This window comes from Neofelis nebulosa, chromosome 16 (genome assembly GCF_028018385.1).
Source record: "Neofelis nebulosa isolate mNeoNeb1 chromosome 16, mNeoNeb1.pri, whole genome shotgun sequence".
Taxonomy (NCBI): Eukaryota; Metazoa; Chordata; class Mammalia; order Carnivora; family Felidae; genus Neofelis; species Neofelis nebulosa.
The window spans coordinates 35115238-35134403 of NC_080797.1; the positions used below are offsets into that span (position 1 = coordinate 35115238).

At 57.8% G+C, this 19166-nt stretch overlaps 2 protein-coding genes across 2 annotated transcripts; one reads left to right on the top strand and one right to left on the bottom strand.

Annotated features, from left to right (window-relative positions):
• Nucleotides 1-525: 525 nt before the first annotated feature.
• FKBP10 (FKBP prolyl isomerase 10) lies at nt 526-10142 on the bottom strand. The gene is made up of 10 exons (XM_058703085.1): nt 9813-10142; nt 5571-5716; nt 4942-5131; nt 4676-4821; nt 4096-4285; nt 3796-3941; nt 2873-3065; nt 2317-2459; nt 1953-2116; nt 526-1580 (listed from the first exon to the last, which is right to left on the bottom strand). Exons 1-10 carry the CDS (start codon nt 10055-10057, stop codon nt 1395-1397), a joined length of 1749 nt encoding a protein of 582 aa, XP_058559068.1. The 5' UTR covers nt 10058-10142; the 3' UTR covers nt 526-1394.
• A 1037-nt stretch (nt 10143-11179) lies between these two features.
• Nucleotides 11180-17183, top strand: P3H4 (prolyl 3-hydroxylase family member 4 (inactive)). The gene is made up of 8 exons (XM_058703086.1): nt 11180-11718; nt 12075-12227; nt 12353-12524; nt 13189-13317; nt 14242-14387; nt 15035-15118; nt 16591-16735; nt 17050-17183. Exons 1-8 carry the CDS (start codon nt 11239-11241, stop codon nt 17070-17072), a joined length of 1332 nt encoding a protein of 443 aa, XP_058559069.1. The 5' UTR covers nt 11180-11238; the 3' UTR covers nt 17073-17183.
• Nucleotides 17184-19166: the final 1983 nt, after the last annotated feature.

The following is a 19166-nucleotide window of genomic DNA, read 5'->3' on the forward strand; positions in this document are numbered from 1 at the left end:
TGTTGCACTGGCCAGAGTCCAGCCAGGCAGGCGAGGGGCAGATGGCCTGCAGACTGCAACTCTGTTACCTTTCCTTTAGGCAGGAGGGTGGATCCGGCAGGTGGGAAAGGCTGGCCGCCAGGAGCAAGGAGAGGTGGGGATAGCTGAGTACTGGAACCAGTTTACATGGAAGAGAGGATTCTGACCTGTGCGGTTTGATCTAACCCCTGAGTCATGTCTGAGGTCAGGGACCGCCTCTTTGTTCAGCTGGGATGGTTAGGAGACCCGGATCATCTCTCCACACCTTCCCGGCAGGCCCCTTTGTAGATGCCCACTCTGCACCCTCCCTCCGGCAGACTGGGGGTCCCTTTCCTTGGGGAGGGCCCCGGTTAGGCCTCAGGAGGCAGGAGGCTGAGACCGAGGGACACAGTATCTTGAGCTGATGAGGTATGAAGAGACGGCCCGTTTTGTTCCCCTTTCTTCCCCAATCTTTGGGTCTGAGGGCCTCCCCGCCATACACACAATGAAAGAGCACGGCCTGAGGTATTTGGTTTAGTCTTTTATTTGGCACAAAGGAGAAAGGGATCTGACACCAATTTAGCCTTTTGAGTGTGCAGAGCTCTGTCCACTCCCCTCTCACCCCAAACGAGCCCCTCTTCCAAGTTTAACTCTGCCCTGAAACCAGGATTTCCCAAGGATTTCATAGCCCTAAGACCCATCCCAGTAGTTACTCTTCCTACTCTTCTGGTTCTCTGTCCCTTCGAGAAAGCAGCTTTCCTTAGGGATGAAAGGCAACGCCAAACCCAGCCCTGACTGCAGCACCCCAGGGGCCTTCAGCCGCTACTGGGTGTAGTGAGGGGGGATGGGATAGGTGTGGGGGAACAGGAAAGGGGGGAGGCCCTTCCTAGAAGCCAGCCAGAGCTGAGAGAGGAAGGCTGAGGGTCTGGACAGTCCTGGTTCATGCTCCTGGGAGCTGCTTCGACACAGAAATGGGGGCTGTAGGGGCGGTGCTTGGGGACGGCAAGGAAAAGTACAGATAAAAGGGAAGCTTGGGGAAATGAAATGGTGAGCTCGGCTGCTGGCCGTGTTCATTGTATGGTGATGCGGAGGGGAGGTATGGGTGAGGGGCCAGCAGTGGCCCATCCAGCCCCTAGACTCCACCAATCACCGGATTGGCTTTGTGACTCCAAAACTTGTAAGTGAGGGGTGTGGGGTGGGAAGAGAAAACCTGAATAGAGGTCTGTGCTGTGGATTTTACTCTCGGGCTGGTGGCAAGACCAGAGTCATCTCTGACCTCCCAGCCAACATGCCAGCACAGGGGAGGGTGACCCTTGGAAGGTCAGCCCCACCGCCCACTGTCCCCACCCCCCACCCCGAGAAGTGGGCCTTTGCATTTGGGCCCAGGCCCCTGCCCTTCAGAGCTCCTCATGGACTCGCTCCTGGTCTTCATCTGACTTCAGTTTGAGCTCCTCAACAGTGATCTTGCCATCCTGGTTGCGGTCCTGGTTCTGGAACATGTCTGCTATGGTCTTCTCTGGGTCCTGCCCAGGCATGAGGCGTCCTTTGCCCTCACTGACTTGAGCTTTGATGAAGGCGGAGAACTAGGAGCCAAGACAGCCAAGGGGAGAGGGGAGAGGGGAGAGGGGAGTGAGGGTCTCGCCTGAGTGGCGGTGGGTGGCCTTGGGAAAGGCCCTGGGGCACAGGGAGGCACAGAGGAGAGAAGAGCAGGTGCTGGGGGCCCGGGTGGGGCCCAGGCAGAGGGTGGGTGTGGAGGACAGGCAGCATTGGGGGGGTGGGGTAGGTTGCATGAAGAAGAGGCAGGGACAGGGGACCTAAGGCGCAGTGACCCAGTCAGTGCAAGGGCAGAAACAAGCACAGACAGGACAACAGACGTAGACTGTGTTTGCTTCATGCCACCACACGGGGTGGTGGTTTCTGTTGGGGTGACCGCATAGAGTGAGCTCCTCACCCACCTCCTCCGGGGGGACCTCGCCATCCTTGTTGAGGTCCAGGCCCTCAAACAGGTTGACAGGAGGGTCCTCGTGCCACACAAACAGGTAGCCGGTGGGCAGCCCCTCCTCCCGAGACACCAGCTCCACCTCAAACAGCAGCACTGCGCTGCCCGGGACACCCCGGGCTGGAGGGAGGGAGGACAGAAGGAAAGCGTCCCGATCAGGCCGGGGTCTGAGCCCAGTGTGCTCCCTAGCCCACACGCCTCAGTTTCCCCTACTGGGCACACGGGATGTTTACAGAACCATTGGGAAGGCTTCCCTCACTCCTCCCACCAACCGCCCAGGCCCAAGGCGGGCGGGGGCAAAGGACCAGTCTGCCCCTCACCTCCGCTCTCTCCGTGTGCCAGGTGCGGGGGCACCACGAGCTGCCGCCTCTCTCCCACACACATGCCCTGCAGGCCCGTGTCCAGGCCTTCGATCACCTTATTGGCTCCCAGGGTAGCCTCCTGGGGGTCCCCGTAGTCGTGGCTGGGGCGGGGGGAGAGCAGATTCCCAGTTCAGCACCCATCCTCGTCCCAGGCAGGTTCACACCCCAGCGAGCCCGGCCCTCCCCGTTTCCCAGTCACTTCTGGTGCCCGCCCCACACAGCAGAGCGTGGGACCGACAGTTCAGAGATGGGGCGCCCTCCCCGTCTTGCCGCTGCCCCTGAAGTGTAGCCTGGAGGGCTCCCCTCTCCCTGCTTTGGTTTCCCCTCCACAAACAGACCTCCAGACTGCCAGCCTCACCCTTCCAGTCCCGCCAGTAAAGAGTCTCAGCTCCTCGTGCCCCACCCCACGCTCGCTGGATGGGAACTTAGGGGGGAAGCACGAGTGGAGGTGCTGGGGGACTCCCCACGCCTGGGCCCACCCACCTGCCCAGCCCTGGCCCCGCCCCGGACCCACGAGGAGAAGAGCTTGGTGCCATCCAGCAGGGAGCAGTTGTAGTGGTAGCGAACATAGTCCCCAGACTTGGCGGTCTCGTTGCAGGTCTCAGGGGGCCGGGACAGTATCTTGATTTCCACTGGATCCTCAGGGTTGTGGAAGTCAATGACGTGGACGTCAAAGATCAGCACCGCGGAGCCAGGGATCTTGTCTCCTGGGGCCAGAACGGGGAGTGGATCGGCTCAGAATCCAGGAGGGGCTGCTCAGGCCTCCACGGAGGCCCCTACACCTTCCCCGCCCTGTGTTTTCCAACGAGGATGGGATGGGGTGTTCGTCCCCAGGGTCAATTCTTCTTCGGTACCTCTTGTGGGGGCGAGGGGCAGGGGAGGGGAGGGGAGGGCCACGCCAGTTAGAAAGCCCTTTACACACATCATCTCGCAACCTCCCAGTAACTTACCCTGTTGGTCAATGTCCTTAGTCCCATTTTACAGGTGAGGACACTGAGGCTTCCAGCAGAGCTGGGTCTCAAGTCCAGGTGCTTTCTTTTTTTTTTTTTTTTTTTTCTTTTCCTTTTTCAATCATCTTTTTCTTTCTTTTCTCTTTTTTATTAATAACTTATTTATTTTTCAATTTACATCCAAGTTAGTTAGCATAAGTCAAGTCCAGGTTTCTTTGCTTCCTAGGGCTACACTGTTTCTGTCCTCCCATAGCCACCCCCGCCTCCCCAGCTCAGGAGTCGGCTGCCCTTCTCCAGTATAGAAGGGAGAAGTGAGGGGAGGGCCCCTGGAGAAAAGGATGGAGTCTGTGTGGCAGAAGGTGGGTGGGTGATGGGTTTCGAGGCAAGAGGGGCAGAGTGGTGGCTGGACCGGCCCTGTGCTGGGGAGGTCGGGGAGCAATCTGTGGAGCTGCCGAGACGGTGACCGCGAGAACAGGGACATGCCTACCAGTCCCGTTCTCCCCATAGGCGAGGTGGGGGGGTATGGTGATCCTCCGGCGCTCCCCCATGCAGGCGCCCTGCAGCCCCTGGTCCATCCCTGGGATGATGTAGCCCCGCCCCACATAGGTGTTGTAGGTGTGGTTGCGGGAGTAGCTGCAATACAGGGCGGGGAGGGCGGGCCAGGGGGTCAAAGGAGCCCCTGCCCTCAGGCAGGATGGAGCCACCTCCAGCTGCGGCCCGGGTGACCCCAGATCCTGCCTCAGCTTCTTGGGCCTTCCTCCCGCCTCCCCCCCCACCAACCACACACCTGGAATCAAAGAGGGTGCCGTCCATCAGTGAGCCATTGTAGTGGTAACGCATGAAGTCTCCGGCCACAGCTCTCCGGATGCAGCCAGGAGGTAGCTCCAGTGTCTCCAGCTGGACGGTGTCCTTCGGATTGTGGACATCAATCAGTAGCACGTGGAAGACCAGGGAGGCCTGTGGGGGGATCACAGTCCCTGGGGAAGGGATAGACTTGAACCATACAAGTGGTACAACTGGAGAGCAAACCAGGGCTCCTTCTTGACTCAGGAAGGCCCATGTGGGCACCCTGTAAAAAGGTGCTAATTCTGCTCTCCAGAGACGTTTCCATACCCTCAGCAGCCCTGTGTCTTGCTCTCCCTGTAAGGCGTGAGCTGGATTTTCCCCCAGGCCACCACCAGCCCATCCTAAATGATTGTGTGAATCAGAATAAAGCACCCCTTCTTAGTGAGATCACCACCAAGAGCTAGATTTCACCCCTACCCTACTTGCCTCCTTGGCTGAGTGCCTTTGTGCAGTACACAACCTGAACAACTGTATACGGCAGCCCTCTTCTGAGGAATCCCCGAGTCCCTGTCTGCCCTCACCATAGCCTTTCTCGCCATAGGCCAGGAACGGAGGGATGATGATCTTTCTTCTCTCTCCAGGACACATGCCCAGCAGCCCCTGATCCATGCCCTTGATCAGCCAGCCAGAGCCGATGTAGGTATCATAAGTGCCGCCCCTACTGTAGCTGCAAGAGAATGAAGTAGAAGTGATGCTGCTGGAGATGGGAGAGGCCGGATGGGACCCGGACACCCTCCACATCACGCCACACAGTCCCCAGCCCCCCAGGACTCCCTCCGGCCCTCACCTGGTGTCAAAGGCAGTGCCATCCAGCAGCGTGCCGTTGTAGTGGTAGCGGACAAAGTCGCTGTCCTGGACCGTGCGGGGACAGTGGGCTGGGTGCAGCAAGGTGCTCACCTGCACAGTGTCTGCCTTGTTCCACACATCCAGCAGGACCACATCGAAGTACAGCGTGGCATCCGGGGGAATGAGCCCCGCTGTGAGGGTCCAGCAGCCACAGCTCACGTTCGGTGCAGCTCCCCCAGACCCCTCGCCATGCCACGGTCCCTAGGGCCCCAGGACTCCCTCCGGCCCTTACCTCGTATCAGAGGCGGGACCACATTTGCTGCCGCCCCAGGGTGGTGGGTGGAATGGACATTTGAATGTCCAGCTTGGCCTCTCCCTCCACCACTCCTAGTGCCCCTTCTCCCTAGTCAAGCTTGGATCCCACCCAGGGCCCTGTCATCGCCTTTCCCCCGGCTCCAGGGCCAGGGGACTGAAATTCTAGTCCCAGACCTGCCACTATCCACACTGCATATTCAGTGTGACCTGGGGCAAGTCGCTCTCCTGCTCTGCGCTTCAGTTTTCTGGCCCTGGGGTCCTCGATTCTGACTCCTGTCTCCTCCATCCCCGTGCGGGTGCCCCGACCCTTCTCACCCACACCGATGCTGCCGTAGCCCAGGTGGGGAGGCACGATGAGGCGTCGCCGCTCGTTGACACACATGCCCATGAGGCCTCGGTCCATGCCGGTGATGAGGCGCCCCACGCCCACCACGATGGCCACTAAGGTGCTTCGGTCATAGCTGGGGGAGAGCAGAAACAGATGGGAGACACTGGCCTCGGGCCTTGATCGCATACATGCACAGGCGCGCGCGCACGCGCGCGCACACACACACACACACACACACACACTCAATCCCTCTCCCTATCACAGGTGTAGGTCCACATGCTCCTGTCTCGTCTTCACGCCTCCCCCTAGGTCAGCCATGACTCCCACCGTAACAAGATGGGCTGTTACACAAGAGGAGTCCCCCAGGAGGCCAGGAGCTTTTATTTGCCCGGGATAAGGGAGGACTGTGCAGGCCTGGGAGCCACCACCATGTGCTGACAGCAAAGGGGTGCTAAGTATGGCCTAAAGGGGAAGGGAGCATTTATTGAGCATTTACGATGTGCCAGATAAATGCTTAGCCTCTTTTACAATCACCTACTTAATCCTTTCCCCTGTGAAATGGGCATTACTGTTTTCATTGTTCTGAAAAAAAACTTTACATTCATTTTTGAGAGAGAGCGTGTGCAGGGGAGGGCGGAGAGGGGGAGACAGAGGATCGGAAGTGGGCTCCAGGCTGACAGACAAGTCATGACCTGGGCTGAAGTTGAACGCTTAACCAGCTGAGCCACCCGGGTGTCCCTGTTTTCATTTTTCTTATGACAAAAATTGAGCCAAGAGACTGAATGACTTGCCCAAGGTCACACAGCTGATATGCAGTCTGCTCAACTCCGTGTTTGTGCCACTGCACCAATGGCTTTTCCAGGGAAAGGAGGGGGAAGCAGAGCTGACTGAGGGTAGGGATTGGTTTCCAATTTTGGAAAGGCCTATTCTAAAATTGCCATGGCTTTCATTTTTATTTTATTTTACTTCTATTTATTACTTTTTGTTGCAGTATAATCGACATACGAGATTTAGTTTCAGGTGTATAATAAAGTGATTTGACATTTACATACGAGATCATACTTATTGCATAATAAGTGTAGTTAACATCTGTCACTGTCCAAAGTTAATACAATACTATTTTCTATACATTATATCCCCATGACTTATTTATTTTATAATTGGAAGTTTGTATCTCTTGACTTTTATTGGCTTTTTTTTGTTTTTTTAATTTTAGAGAGAGAGAGCTGGGGAGAGGGGCAGAGAGAGAGAGAGAGAGAGAGAGAGAGAGAGAGACTCTCAAGCAGGTTCCATGCTCAGTGCAGAACCTGATGTGGGGCTTGATTCCACAACCCTGGAATCATGACCTGAGCCCAAATTAAGAGTCAGAGGCTCAACTAACTGAGCCACCCAGGCACGCCAGGCTTTTATTTGCTTTTAGCTACAGTTTTAAGTTTTCAGAAGTTAAGGGAGGATGGGAGATTTGTATTTAAAACAATTTTTTTTTAATGTTGATTTATTTTTGAGAAAGTGCGCACAGATGGGGGAGGGGCAGAGAGATCAAGGGAGACAGAATCTAAAGCAGGTTCCAGGCTCCGAGCTGTCAACATAGAGCCCAACGTGGGGCTTGAACTCATGAACCGCGAGATCATGACCTGAACCCAAGTCGGATGCTCAACGAACTGAGCCACCCAGGCGCCCCTAAAATTTGTTTCTATTATTTTTTACTGTTTTAATTGTTTATTTTTGACAGAACATGCACACGTGAGAGTAGGGGAGTGGAGAAGAGGAGGGGCAGAGAGAGAGGGAGACAGAAGATCCGAAGAGGGCTCTGCAAGAACTGAACCAAGAGGGGCGCCTGGGTGGCTCAGTCGGTTAAGCCTCTGACTTCGGCTCAGGTCATGATCTCATGATTCGTGAGTTGGAGCCCAGCCACAGCGACAGGCTCTCAGCACAGAGCCTACTTCAAATCCTGTCTCCCTCTCTCTCTGCCCCTCCCCCGTTTGCGCTCTCTCTCTTTCTCAAAAATGAAAAAAAAGAAAAGAAAAGAAAAGAAACATTAAAAAAAAGAACTGAGGGGCGCCTGGGTGGCTCGGTCGGTTAAGCGTCCGACTTCGGCTCAGGTCATGATCTCATGGTCCGTGAGTTCGAGCCCCGCGTCGGGCTCTGTGCTGACCGCTCGGAGCCTGGAGCCTGTTTCGGATTCTGTGTTTCCCTCTCTCTCTGCCCCTCCCCTGTTCATGCTCTGTCTCTCTTTGTCTCAAAAATAAATAAACGTTAAAAAAAAAAAAAGAACCGAACCATGAGATTATGACCTGAGCCGAAGTTGGATGTTTAACTGACCCAGGCACCCCTAAATTATTTTATTTTTTTTCAAGTTTATTTATTTATTTATTTATTTATTTATTTATTTATTTATTAATCTCTACCTCCAACATGGGGCTCGAACTCATGACTCCAAGATCAAGAGATGCATGTTCTTTTGACTGAGCCAGCCAGGCACCCTGAGAGATTTTCATTTTGATCAAAGGGGTTAAGGGGTTAGGAAAGTCTTCCAAGCTCAGCACTGCACAAACTGGGGCCAGTCTGGCTCCTAGAGTCCCACCAAGGAAGTCGTCCCCTGCTCCCAACCCCTCCCTGGCTTGGGCGGTGCTTCTGGCCACTGTCCACACCTCATTTTGCCCACTGAGCTGCTTCCTTCACAGTGCTCTTGTGAGGGCCCAAGCACTGCACAAAGTTCCTACCAGTTAAACATGATAAGGGCACCCAGTCCTCCCCAGAGTCAAGGCTAATGTTCCCTGAACTTGCCTTGGTATTTGCAGGCACTATGTGAAGTTCTTTCATTCATCATCTTGCTTAAGCCCTATTATCTGCCTTAGGAAGGGAGGATTTAATTTTCCAGATTGTTTTTCATCTCCATTTTTTCAGATAAGGAACATGAGGCTTAAAGAGGCCTAATTCCTTGTCCACGGTCATTGGCTGGATTTGAACCCAAGGTCTTGGACTCTGGAGTTCATGTTCTTAATACACTGCCTGCCTTCCAAAGCCATGGAAGCTAATTTCCCGTGGGCTGAGTTGTGTGCTTTGGGAAAGGGCCTACGAGGGACTGACTTCTAAGGATGAGGTGACTGGGACCTGAGGCTTAACCGAACAGCCCTGCCCTGCCCCCACCAACAAAAGTGACTTGCCAGAGCAGACTAAAAGGCCTGATCGGATCAGAACCCCATCCTCCAAACCCCAAGCCTGGCAAGATGGGTGGCAGCACTGGCCTGGTAGAGCTAAGATGGAGGGAGGTGGGGGGCGGTCGTGCAGGGAGACCCAGAGAGGGAGGTATGAGAACCCTCCGGGAGCCCAGGGGGGCAATGCCCAGCCATGTGACACGTAGACAGATAGGGTCCCTATCTGTCCTACACGGAGCTATGCCCTACACTCCTAGATCCATCCTGCTGTCTTACAATGTTCACCCTTCTTTTTTTTTTTTTTTTAATTTTTTTTTTCAACGTTTTTTATTTATTTTTTTTTGGGACAGAGAGAGACAGAGCATGAACGGGGGAGGGGCAGAGAGAGAGGGAGACACAGAATCGGAAACAGGCTCCAGGCTCCGAGCCATCAGCCCAGAGCCTGACGCGGGGCTCGAACTCACGGACCGCGAGATCGTGACCTGGCTGAAGTCGGACGCTTAACCGACTGCGCCACCCAGGCGCCCCTGTTCACCCTTCTTTAACATGCTGGTTGCTTATAACCCCCACCGCCTCCAAAAAAGTTCTATTGACTCTTCTCTGGTTACAAAGGCACTGAAACCTGGGGCTGGAACCAGAAGGGATTCAGCCCGGGTGGAAAGGGAGGGGGTCCCAGGCTAAGACCACTGGAGGATTCACATGCATCAGGGACCATGCCCTTCCCCCCAACGCTGGGGACCAGAACCTCCTCCCTGCCATGTCTTTAAATAAAGCACTGTTGAGTAAATAGAGCAGTTCACCTTGATCATCAAACACTGGGGAATGTGGGGAGTTTGTCGTGAAAGAAACTGGGGTCCTTTAAGAGGTGAGGGCTTGAAATTAAGGGCAGGGAAATCTTTGGGAAGATGGATGTCTGGGAGCCCCCAGCCTCAGGGTGCTGTGTTAGGGTTTAGGAGATCATGGAGTAAGTAGGGGATGCAGACACATCCTAAAAGGGCAATTAGGGATCCCCAGGATAGAGACAGCCTGGCCCAAGGGGAGGGGCGAGTCTGAGGGCACCCAACCCATTACCTGGAGTCAAACTTCTTGCCATCCTCGAAAGTGCCGTTGTAGTGGTAGCGAACAAAGTCCCCCATCTGCACTTCCCGGGGACAGGTCCTGGGGATGTGGTACCTTTCGATGACTACATCTTCCAGGGGGCCCCCGGCCGGGCTGGCACGGCCCAGCCCCCTCCCCACTGCCTGTACCAGCAGCAGCAACAACTGCAGCAGGGGGAGCCGGAGGAAGGTGCGGCTGGGGGGCACCGTGCGGAACATAGTGCCTGGAGCTGGGACCGCCGGCAGTGAGGGCGAGCGAGGGAGTCGCCGCCGACAACCTCCTTTCCCCCTCCTCCCGGAGCTGGCTCCCCCCCTTCCTGTCCTTGGTCCCCACCCCCGCCCTGGCTAGTCCACGTGGAATGGGGGCAGGGGAGAAAGAGCTGGCGGGGCGGAGGACGGAGGGTGGAATGGGAGGAGGGGGCAAGGCTGAGTGTGGGAGTCCAGGAATGCACCACAAAGAACTCCAGATCCAGATCCCACCCCACCCCCCCTCCCTATCTCCCGGGGCTCAGCGTCCTGGGGCCTCAGCCTGGGAGGGAGGTTCGGGAAAGCGGAGAAGTTGGAGCTGACCCCCATTAAAAGAAAAAAAAAAAAGAAAAAAGAAAAAAGTTCAGTGTCTTTTTTTCCCGAGCCCCTGGGTCCTAAAGCCGGACTGAAGTATCCCTTGTTTCTTTCGTTGGCCTCCCCCCCAAATCTAGGCCTCTCGAGGTGGCTGGTGAGGCTCCAGAATCTGAGGGGGTGTCTCGGTACTCCCCCCGCCCCACATCCCCACTGTCTCAGCGATGGCCTCTCCAGGATCGAGCTGCGTGGTCCCGCAAAAGCTGGACAGTCAGGAAGATCCCGCGCGGGGATGGACATAGGTGGGCGGCAGCGAGAGTGATGTGTGCGGGGTGAAACCAGGAGTGCGCCTCCGAGTCGCGGACTGGAGCGGAGGGACACTAGAAGTGACTGCTTCAGGGCTAGGGGCGGAGAAGGAGCAGGAGGGACTCTGTAATGGAAAGAAGACCAGATGCCAAGGTTTGGGCAGAGTGGTGGAGGCGGCGCTCCCTCAATGTCTTGATCTTAAGGTGGGGGACTGTCTTTGCGTGGGGAGGGGCTTTGCGGGTCCCCTTCCCTGCGGGAAGCGTTCCTCCACCCACTTACCATCTGTCAAGGGGAAGACCCCCCCCCCCCCCCCCCCCACAAAGGGCAGGAGGTCGGCCAACGTAGGGGCCTCAGGGCCCCGGTGGGCCCTGTGCCCCTCGGGAGAGCTGACCCAGACCTCGACTCCGCCCTCCTGCCGCCGCTGCCCGGCGCTAAGACCCAGCGGGCGCCCCCGCCCGGCCCCCTCGGCGCCCCCGCCCGCCCGCGCGGCCTGGACGCCTCCTCGGCCCGGGAGAGCCGGCCGGCGCGGCGCGGCCATGGGGCGGGCGGCGTGGGGGCTGTTGTGGCTGCTGCTGGGCAGCGCCGCGGGGCAGTACGAGAAGTACAGCTTCCGGGGCTTCCCGCCCGAGGACCTGATGCCCCTGGCCGCGGCCTACGGGCACGCGCTCGAGCAGTACGAGGGCGAGAGCTGGCGCGAGAGCGCGCGCTACCTCGAGGCGGCGCTGCGGCTGCACCGGCTGCTGCGGGACAGCGAGGCCTTCTGCCACGCCAACTGCAGCGGCCCTGCGCCGCCCGCGGCCTCCTTCCCGGGGCCCGAGCCCGGCCCCGACGGCGGCCGCGGCGACGAGTGGGCCCGCGAGCTGCGGCTCTTCGGCCACGTCCTGGAACGCGCCGCCTGTCTGCGGCGCTGCAAGCGGACGCTGCCCGCCTTCCAGGTGCCCTACCCGCCGCGGCAGCTGCTGCGCGACTTCCAGAGCCGCCTGCCCTACCAGTACCTGCACTACGCGCTGTTCAAGGTGGGTGCCTTCCCCTGCGCCCCCCACCCCCACCCCCGCGACCCACCGGCCCCACCCGGGCTCCCCCACTCCCGGATCCTCCCGCCCTGCCTCGCCCTCCTCCAGCCCCGCCGCGCCCCCGGTCCTGGAACCACCGTCCCACCTCGCCCCCCTAAGCCGGGTGCCCCTCGCCCCTGGCGCCCCCTGCCCCTCCTCGTCTCCTGGGCGCAGCTGGGGCGCGTCGTTCGGAGCCGGCATCTGATTCCGTCCGGTCTCGGAGCAGCATCGATCGCACAACCAAGGACAGCCAAGCCCTCTTGTGCACTCAGGGCTTCGATCTCTGGCCCTTCCGACCCTTCTCTGTCCCTGTCCCGCAGGCTAACCGGCTGGAGAAGGCGGCGGCCGCGGCCTACACCTTCCTCCAGAGGAACCCGAAGCACGAACTAACCGCCAAGTATCTCAGCTACTACCGGGGGCTGCTGGACGCCGCCGAGGAGCCCTTCACGGACTTGGAGGCGCAGCCCTATGAGGTGGGCTGGAGGGGTAGGACTGGCCCTGACGCTCCTTCCTGACCACCGTCCCCCCGCCCCCCGCGGGGCTTGTACCGGAGGGGAGGTGTTGGGGTCTCCCTGACCCCTCTGACGCACCCCTCTAGGCGGTGTTCCTCAGGGCCGTGAAGCTCTACAACAGCGGAGATTTCCGCAGCAGCACCGAGGACATGGAGCGGGCCCTGGCTGAGTACCTGGCCGTCTTTGCCCGGTGTCTGGCTGGCTGTGAGGGGGCCCACGAGCAGGTGGACTTCAAGGACTTCTACCCGGCCATAGCAGGTATTCCCCTCCCCCTCCAGATCCCTGTGGGTGACCCTCTCACCCACAGGGCCCTGCTTCCCAGCGCTCCTAAGGCCTCTTAACGTGTAAGTATTCATCCCATACGCGTGTATGGAGCACCCAGGAGGTTCTTGGGAGGTGCACAGAAGTAAGGTGTTATCCCTGCCCTGGGAGCCTTCAGTCAGTGAGAAAGGCTACAGTCCTGAGTGTCCAAGGTGCTAGGCGTTGGTGCAGAGAGGTGGTGACATCCCAAAAAGGCCTGAGGCCACAGTCCTCAGGCGGAGGGCAGTACAGATGCAAAGGTGCCATGGTCATGTGTACAGAAACAGCCCAGCAGGTGTGTACAGAAGGCAGTTTGTGGCCAGAAATCGCACCTGGTTAGGGATCCCTGACCATGGGGTGCCTCAGCGGGGACAGAAAGAACTCTCCTGAGCTTCTCTACCTAGGCTTCCCATCTCCAAACCTCATCTGCTTCAGAATGCCCCAACTCCCTCCGGTTTTGGGGTGGGGGTTGAGCTGCGGGGGTGGTAAGGTGGCCCAGGCCACAGTAGTTGCCCTCAGCACTGCCCTTTGTATCCTGAGCCAAGTCTTTACTGGCATTATCTCCTGTGGTGGCATCGGCTGGGCAGGCACCAGCTCCTCACCACTGCCTCCCACCCCCTAGATCTCTTTGCAGAGTCCCTGCAGTGCAAGGTGGACTGTGAGGCCAACTTGACCCCCAACGTGGGCGGCTATTTCGTGGAGAAGTTCGTGGCCACCATGTATCATTACCTGCAGTTTGCCTACTACAAGTGTGAGCATCCTGGTGGGCTTGGGATGGGGGGGGGGCGCGGGGGAAGAGAAAGCATTGCCCTGAGAGTGTTACAGGGTCATGGGGAGCCGTCCCTCATATGTGAGGACCCTGCGTGACGGCAGGGAAGGCTGGGGGTGGCAAACAGGTGAGAGGAGGGGAAAGAACAAAGAGCAACCTTAGGAGAATTCAGAAACCTCTTGGGTAAATGGGTAGCCAACGACTCCACCACAGTTGACAGTTTACAAAGGCCTACCACATCTGTTGATCTCACTTGATGCTTTCACCCATCCCGTGCAGCTGACATTACGGGACCCATTTTTCAGATGAGGAAACTGAGGCTCATAGAGCCCAAGGGGCCATTAGTCACATGGCCAATGAAAAGTAGCACCAGGATTTATGGCTCTCCTCGTCTGGGGGAGAGCCTGGCATCCACGGGGGCCGGGATTGACGAACACCAGAGTTCTTGCCATGCAGAGCTGCCAAAATTCAGATGGAGGCTGGAGTGGGAGTGGAGGAGCTAAGGACCAAGGGGCCAGGAGACCATTCATGGGTCCGATGGTGAAGAGGTTGAGGGCAAGGCTGCTGGGCTCTCATTCTCAAGTGCCATTATTCTCCAGCTGTGTGAGCTTGAGCAGTTTACCTAACCTCTCTGTGCCTCAGATTTCTTGTCTGTATATTGGGGATGATGATAATGGTGAGGCTTAAATGAGTTACACGGGCTTGGCACGTGGTAAGTGCCCAGTACATTCTAGCTTGCATTATCATTTGGGTGGGGTGAAGGGGCCAAAAGATACTGTGGGGGGGGGGACAGCTGGGGAGCCAGGAGCACTGGACTGAATTGGGAAAGGGGGACGGTCTAGGAAGGGCTTGTCCCTGAAGGCGGGGAAGTGCGGGGGCTACTCCTTACTCCTGTCCTGCCCGCAGTGAATGACGTGCGCCAGGCCGCCCGCAGCGCCGCCAGCTACATGCTCTTCGACCCTGACGACAGTGTCATGCAGCAGAACCTGGTGTATTACCGCTTCCACCGGGCTCGCTGGGGCCTGGAGGAGGAGGACTTCCAGCCCCGGGAGGTGGGCACTGCCTTTGGAGGCACTCTTGGGACAGGTGGTTTTAAAAAAAAAAATCCTGGCTTCTTTGGAAGGCAGGGTGGGAAGTGAAAAGAAAGACTATGGGTGGTGATTGGAGTCCTGGGTTCAAAGCCAGCCCCACCCGCTGAACGGGCCTGGGAACATTACTGATCCTTGCTGAATACGTTGCCTCACCTACAGAATGGTAGCACAGCGCCCAGGCTGTGGGAGGTGCAAAAATACCCGTCCATTACCACCTGCTCCCCTCCCCACCCTCACCACTCTCACTGCTGGCTTTTGCCCTCCTTCCCAGGGACTCCCTAGCTTGGACCCACTAAGGAAACCCCCGGGAATCTAGGGCAAGACTGGCAGCCATGGGGCACATGGTGCCACCCTCGATTTCCTTACTAGTGGCAGACATTGCTAATCGATTAAGGAGCTCTTTCTAACAGAGCCCTCCCAATCCTCCCTAACCTCTCCAAACAGCTATGATTTTTCAGTCAGCATGTGACTGATACCTGTTCCTTGCTCCTTGAGCTGAAAAAGCGTGCGGGGCGGGGCGGGGGGGGGGGGACCCAGATCCCAACTTGGCTCCTCTACCATCTGGCGGCAGGCTCTGGCTTACCTCACTTTCCCCCCCTTCCTCTCAGGAAGCCACGCTCTACCACAATCAGACAGCGGAGCTTCGGGAACTGCTGGAGTTCGCACATATGTACCTGCAGCCAGACGATGAGGTAAGTGGCCACCTGCTCTCTAGGCTGGGCCTTGGTGGGGACCGTTGATCTCTTCCTGGAGGGCCTCTGTGCCAAAGCTCGGCCCTACCTCCGGGCAGTCAGCTGCCCCTTATCTATACCTGCTCTTTGCTCCCCACTCAGCGTTCTCATGCTCTGCTTCTCTGCGTGTCTGAATGTTGCCACATAACTCCCCCAGCCCAGCTCAAGTGGGAGCTCCTCCGGGAAGCCCTCCCTGCATGTCCTGGCTCTGCCTTCTGGGCTTGCAACACCAACTGTGACCCTCTGTGCCTCCCTGGCCCCGGAGTTACTTGCAGCCCTGATCCATCCCTTCTCCAGCCAGTCTCTCAGAGGCTCGTGCTTTGGGATGGGGGCCCAGGTTATTCCCAGCTTTTCCACAGCGCCTGCCCCAGAGCTGGCACCGGGAAACTGAGTTTGAATGAACCAGTGAATGAATGAATGCCGGTGCCAGGAAGGAAGGACTGAAGTGTGATCCCTTGATCCTGAATGAGGGTTTGGGAGTCCCGAATTTCTGTGAGGTGTGGCTGCTCGGCGCTTATTTATTTATCCATCCCCCACTTTGTTCACTCACCCGTGCCCCCACTCATCACGCATAGGGGGAGGGGCTACGCTGTTTGCACCCCGGCTTTGGTGACAACCAGACTTGGCCCCTCTGCTTACCAGCTGGGCAGCCTCCAGGCAAGTCTTAGGTAGCTCTTGAACTTCGGTTCCTGCATCTCGAATGGGGAGGGTGATGCCGGTGTCGCAGCATTGTGGTGACTGTGAAATGAGATCAAGTATGGAAAGCATCTTCCCCAGAGCTGGCCCAGAGCAGGTGCTCGGTGAATGGTGGCCATTTTGATTACACTTGTTTGTGGCCTGCTGTTTGCCAGACAGTGTGTGGGGCTGGGGTAAGTTGATGAAAAGGTACAGTCCCCTTCTCAAGCAGCTCACAGTCTAGTTGGGGAGGCACAAACAGTGCTCGGGAGAGGTCAGCACTGGGCACCAGAGGAGGGCTCCAGATCCAGCCAGGGTCATCGGCCAGGGCTGAATCCTGGAGCTGATGCCTGGCATTGGTGAGTCAACGAGAGCGATCCAGGCACGGGGTGGGGGTGGGGGAGCAACCGTGTTTCTGGCCAAGAAATTGCATGAGCAGACAGCATGCAGGGAGTAGCAGCATCCGCTATGGCTATGGAATTTATGCTTAAAAGGATGGCCTTGGAGAAAGCAATGCTCACGCTAACATTGACTCTCTGTCAGGGGAGCCCCATACATCGGCGCGGGGAGTGGCAGTTTGGGAATGGGACCTTGTGGGAGAAACCCTCAGATCAGTCCTGTGTGGGATCTTGAGACTGGGGAAGGAAGGGCTTTGGGGGCTGAGATGGGATGGGGGGGCCCCTCGGCCAGGAAGGGAGCCAGTCTGGGTTTGTGCCTGCTGTGACCTCCTTTCTTTCTCTACCCTGGGGCTGCTGTAGATGGAGCTGGAAGAGACAGTGCCGCCTGTGGAGCTCAAGGACCCCCCATCCGATGCCGAGTTCGAGGGGGAGGGGGACTACGAGGAGGGCATCTATGCTGACTGGTGGCAGGAACCGGATGCCAAGGGTGATGAGGCGGAGGCCGGTCAGTGACTCGAGTCGGGGTGGAGGGTGGGGATGCGACCTGGGATGGAGGTTGGCCACAGAAGGATCCACATACTGGGCTGCAGAGGCAGTCGGAGCGCCAGGACCTCCCGCCTCCGGGGGCTTCTAGCCTGTTAGCCAACCCTGTCCCACTTTATGTGTGAGGGGGTGGCATCCTTCTCAGAGCCGGGACCAGCTGAGACCTGTCCTAGGGAGCCTCACTCCTGCCTGCCCCCTTGCCCCTAGGACAGCCCCCAGATGCTCTTTGGGAGTGGGTGGGGGGACTAACCTGGTGCTCCCTCCTTTCCTTTTCAGAGCTGGAGCCTGAACTAGCATGAGAAGAGAGCTACCCTTGCACCCCTGAATTGCTGGGGAAGCCTGGGCCCAATGGGACCACCCTCACCAGCCTGGGCAGCAGCAAGAACTATTTATTAAAAACGTAAAATGGACATAGCTGACCAGGCCCCATCCGGTCCCACCTGTGAGCGCTGCTCCCCGGGTCCCTCCTGTCTCCTCTCTGGGTCTCTGGACCCCAAGTTGGTGGTGCTACAGCTGCTGATGGCCCTTCCTCCTCCCCAGGGCTCTCCTCACCCGGACAGTCTCCTGAAGAAGGTTCCTGCTCCTCCAAGTTGGAGTCTCAGCCTGAATTTCAGAGACAGCAGAGGGGCAGCCAGTGTTTGTGACTGCCCTGGTCCAGAGCACTGGACCAGGAGTCCAGCGGTTTCTGGCACGCTGGCAGTGGGTGCTCAATAAAAGTTTCTTGTTGAATGAATTGCAGCACCTGGGTTCCAGTCTCCCCTGGGCTGAGGGTGCAGATCCTTCCTTGCCTCCCTCTGCGTCCATCTCCCCTCATCTGTAAATAAGTGGTGGGCGAGGGCCAAAGGCACAGTTTTGGCCTGGGTCGGGGAGGGGGGGGGCACCCTGGGTGGTTGTGAGAGCAGAGTGCAATTGCAGATCTGCCACCAGGGGGCGTGAGCACACAGTTCCTTTCCTGGTCCCTGGAAGATGGTTTCAGATTTCTAACATGGGTTGTGCTGTATTTTCCTAGTCCAGCCTTACTTCCCCTCAGGGAGTGTGGTGAGCATTGGGAGGGGGCTAAGGACATTTACTTCCGGTTTTTACTTTCAGGCATTTACTGACCCAGGTTCTCTAGGGTCTGAGCGAGCAAGCCCTGCCTTGCTGTGTGCCCATTCTCCCATTCCTCAGCAGAGGTTGAGGCTCCATCGGAACAGCCAGAGGGGCCCTAAGGACACAGTCTGATAACATGAGACCTAACGGTGGCATTGGGACTGCCAGATCCTCTTGCCCAATCTTGCTTCAGCTCCAGGGGGGCAGAGAGTCCTGAGGTGCAGAGGTAAGGATGATTTCAGGTGGCTGTTCGGCGCTGTGACTCACCAGCGTCCTCCCCATGTTCCACAGTGGGAAGGTGGGGGCAAAAAGGGCCTCTCTGGAGAGGGACCCTGGGCCAGGACAAGGCAGGTAACAGTTCTGCCCGATTCCCCATGTTTTCAGGCCGCCTCGGGGGGCAGGGTGCTGTAGGAGGCTTCTTTTGCTACTGGAGGGTGGAGCTGATGCTGGGAAGGCCCAGTTCTCACTGCCCACACCCTTGCCTTCCCTACTGATGGGCCAGGGGACCTGTTCTGGGCCCTGCCCACCTCTTTTCCCGGGAGGACTCTCTGCCTCACCCCAAACCCCTCCCCTGGGTCTTTCGTGGAGACAAAGACAGGAAGGCCAGAGTCAGGCTGGAGCAGGGCTGGGTCAAGGCTGAGGGCACCGGTGACCTCACTCCCTTCTCTCCACGTAGGTGGGTCTAAAGTGGCAGCGTCTCCTCAGAGCTCCCCGGTGCCAGGGTGGCCCTGCCCCGCCCCACCCCTTTCTAGCTGCTGTGCTGTCAGCTTCCACCGAGGCCCCGCCCCCTGGTTCTGGGAGGGGCTGCCCTTGGGGCTGGCACTGCGGAGGAGGGGAGCTGGGATGCGCTGGAGCGTGCCTGCTGTGAGTAGGCGCTTTGGAATCTGGACAGCTGGGTGTGAGTCTGAAAGGGTGTGTGTTCGGGAGCGAGAAGGTCTGTGTCTTGTGTGCTGCGTGGACGTGTGGGTCTGGGTGTGAGCCTGTGAGCCTGTGTACCTGTGTCTGAGAATGTCTGTGGCAGTTTGGGGGGGTGACTATTTCTGCACATGAGCGTGCGCATTCATGAATGTGTTTCTAGAGGGGTTTGCTCACTCAGTACACGTTTATTTGCTTTAAGTTTATTTATTTTGAGAGAGAGAGCACACACAAGTGGGGTAGGGGCGGAGAGAGGGAGAGAGAATTCCAAGCAGACTCCACACTATCAGCACAGAGCCCAACACGGGGTTCGATCTCATAAACCATGAGATCATGACCTGAGCCGAAATCAGGAATTGGACGCTCAACCAACTGAGCCACCCAGGCGC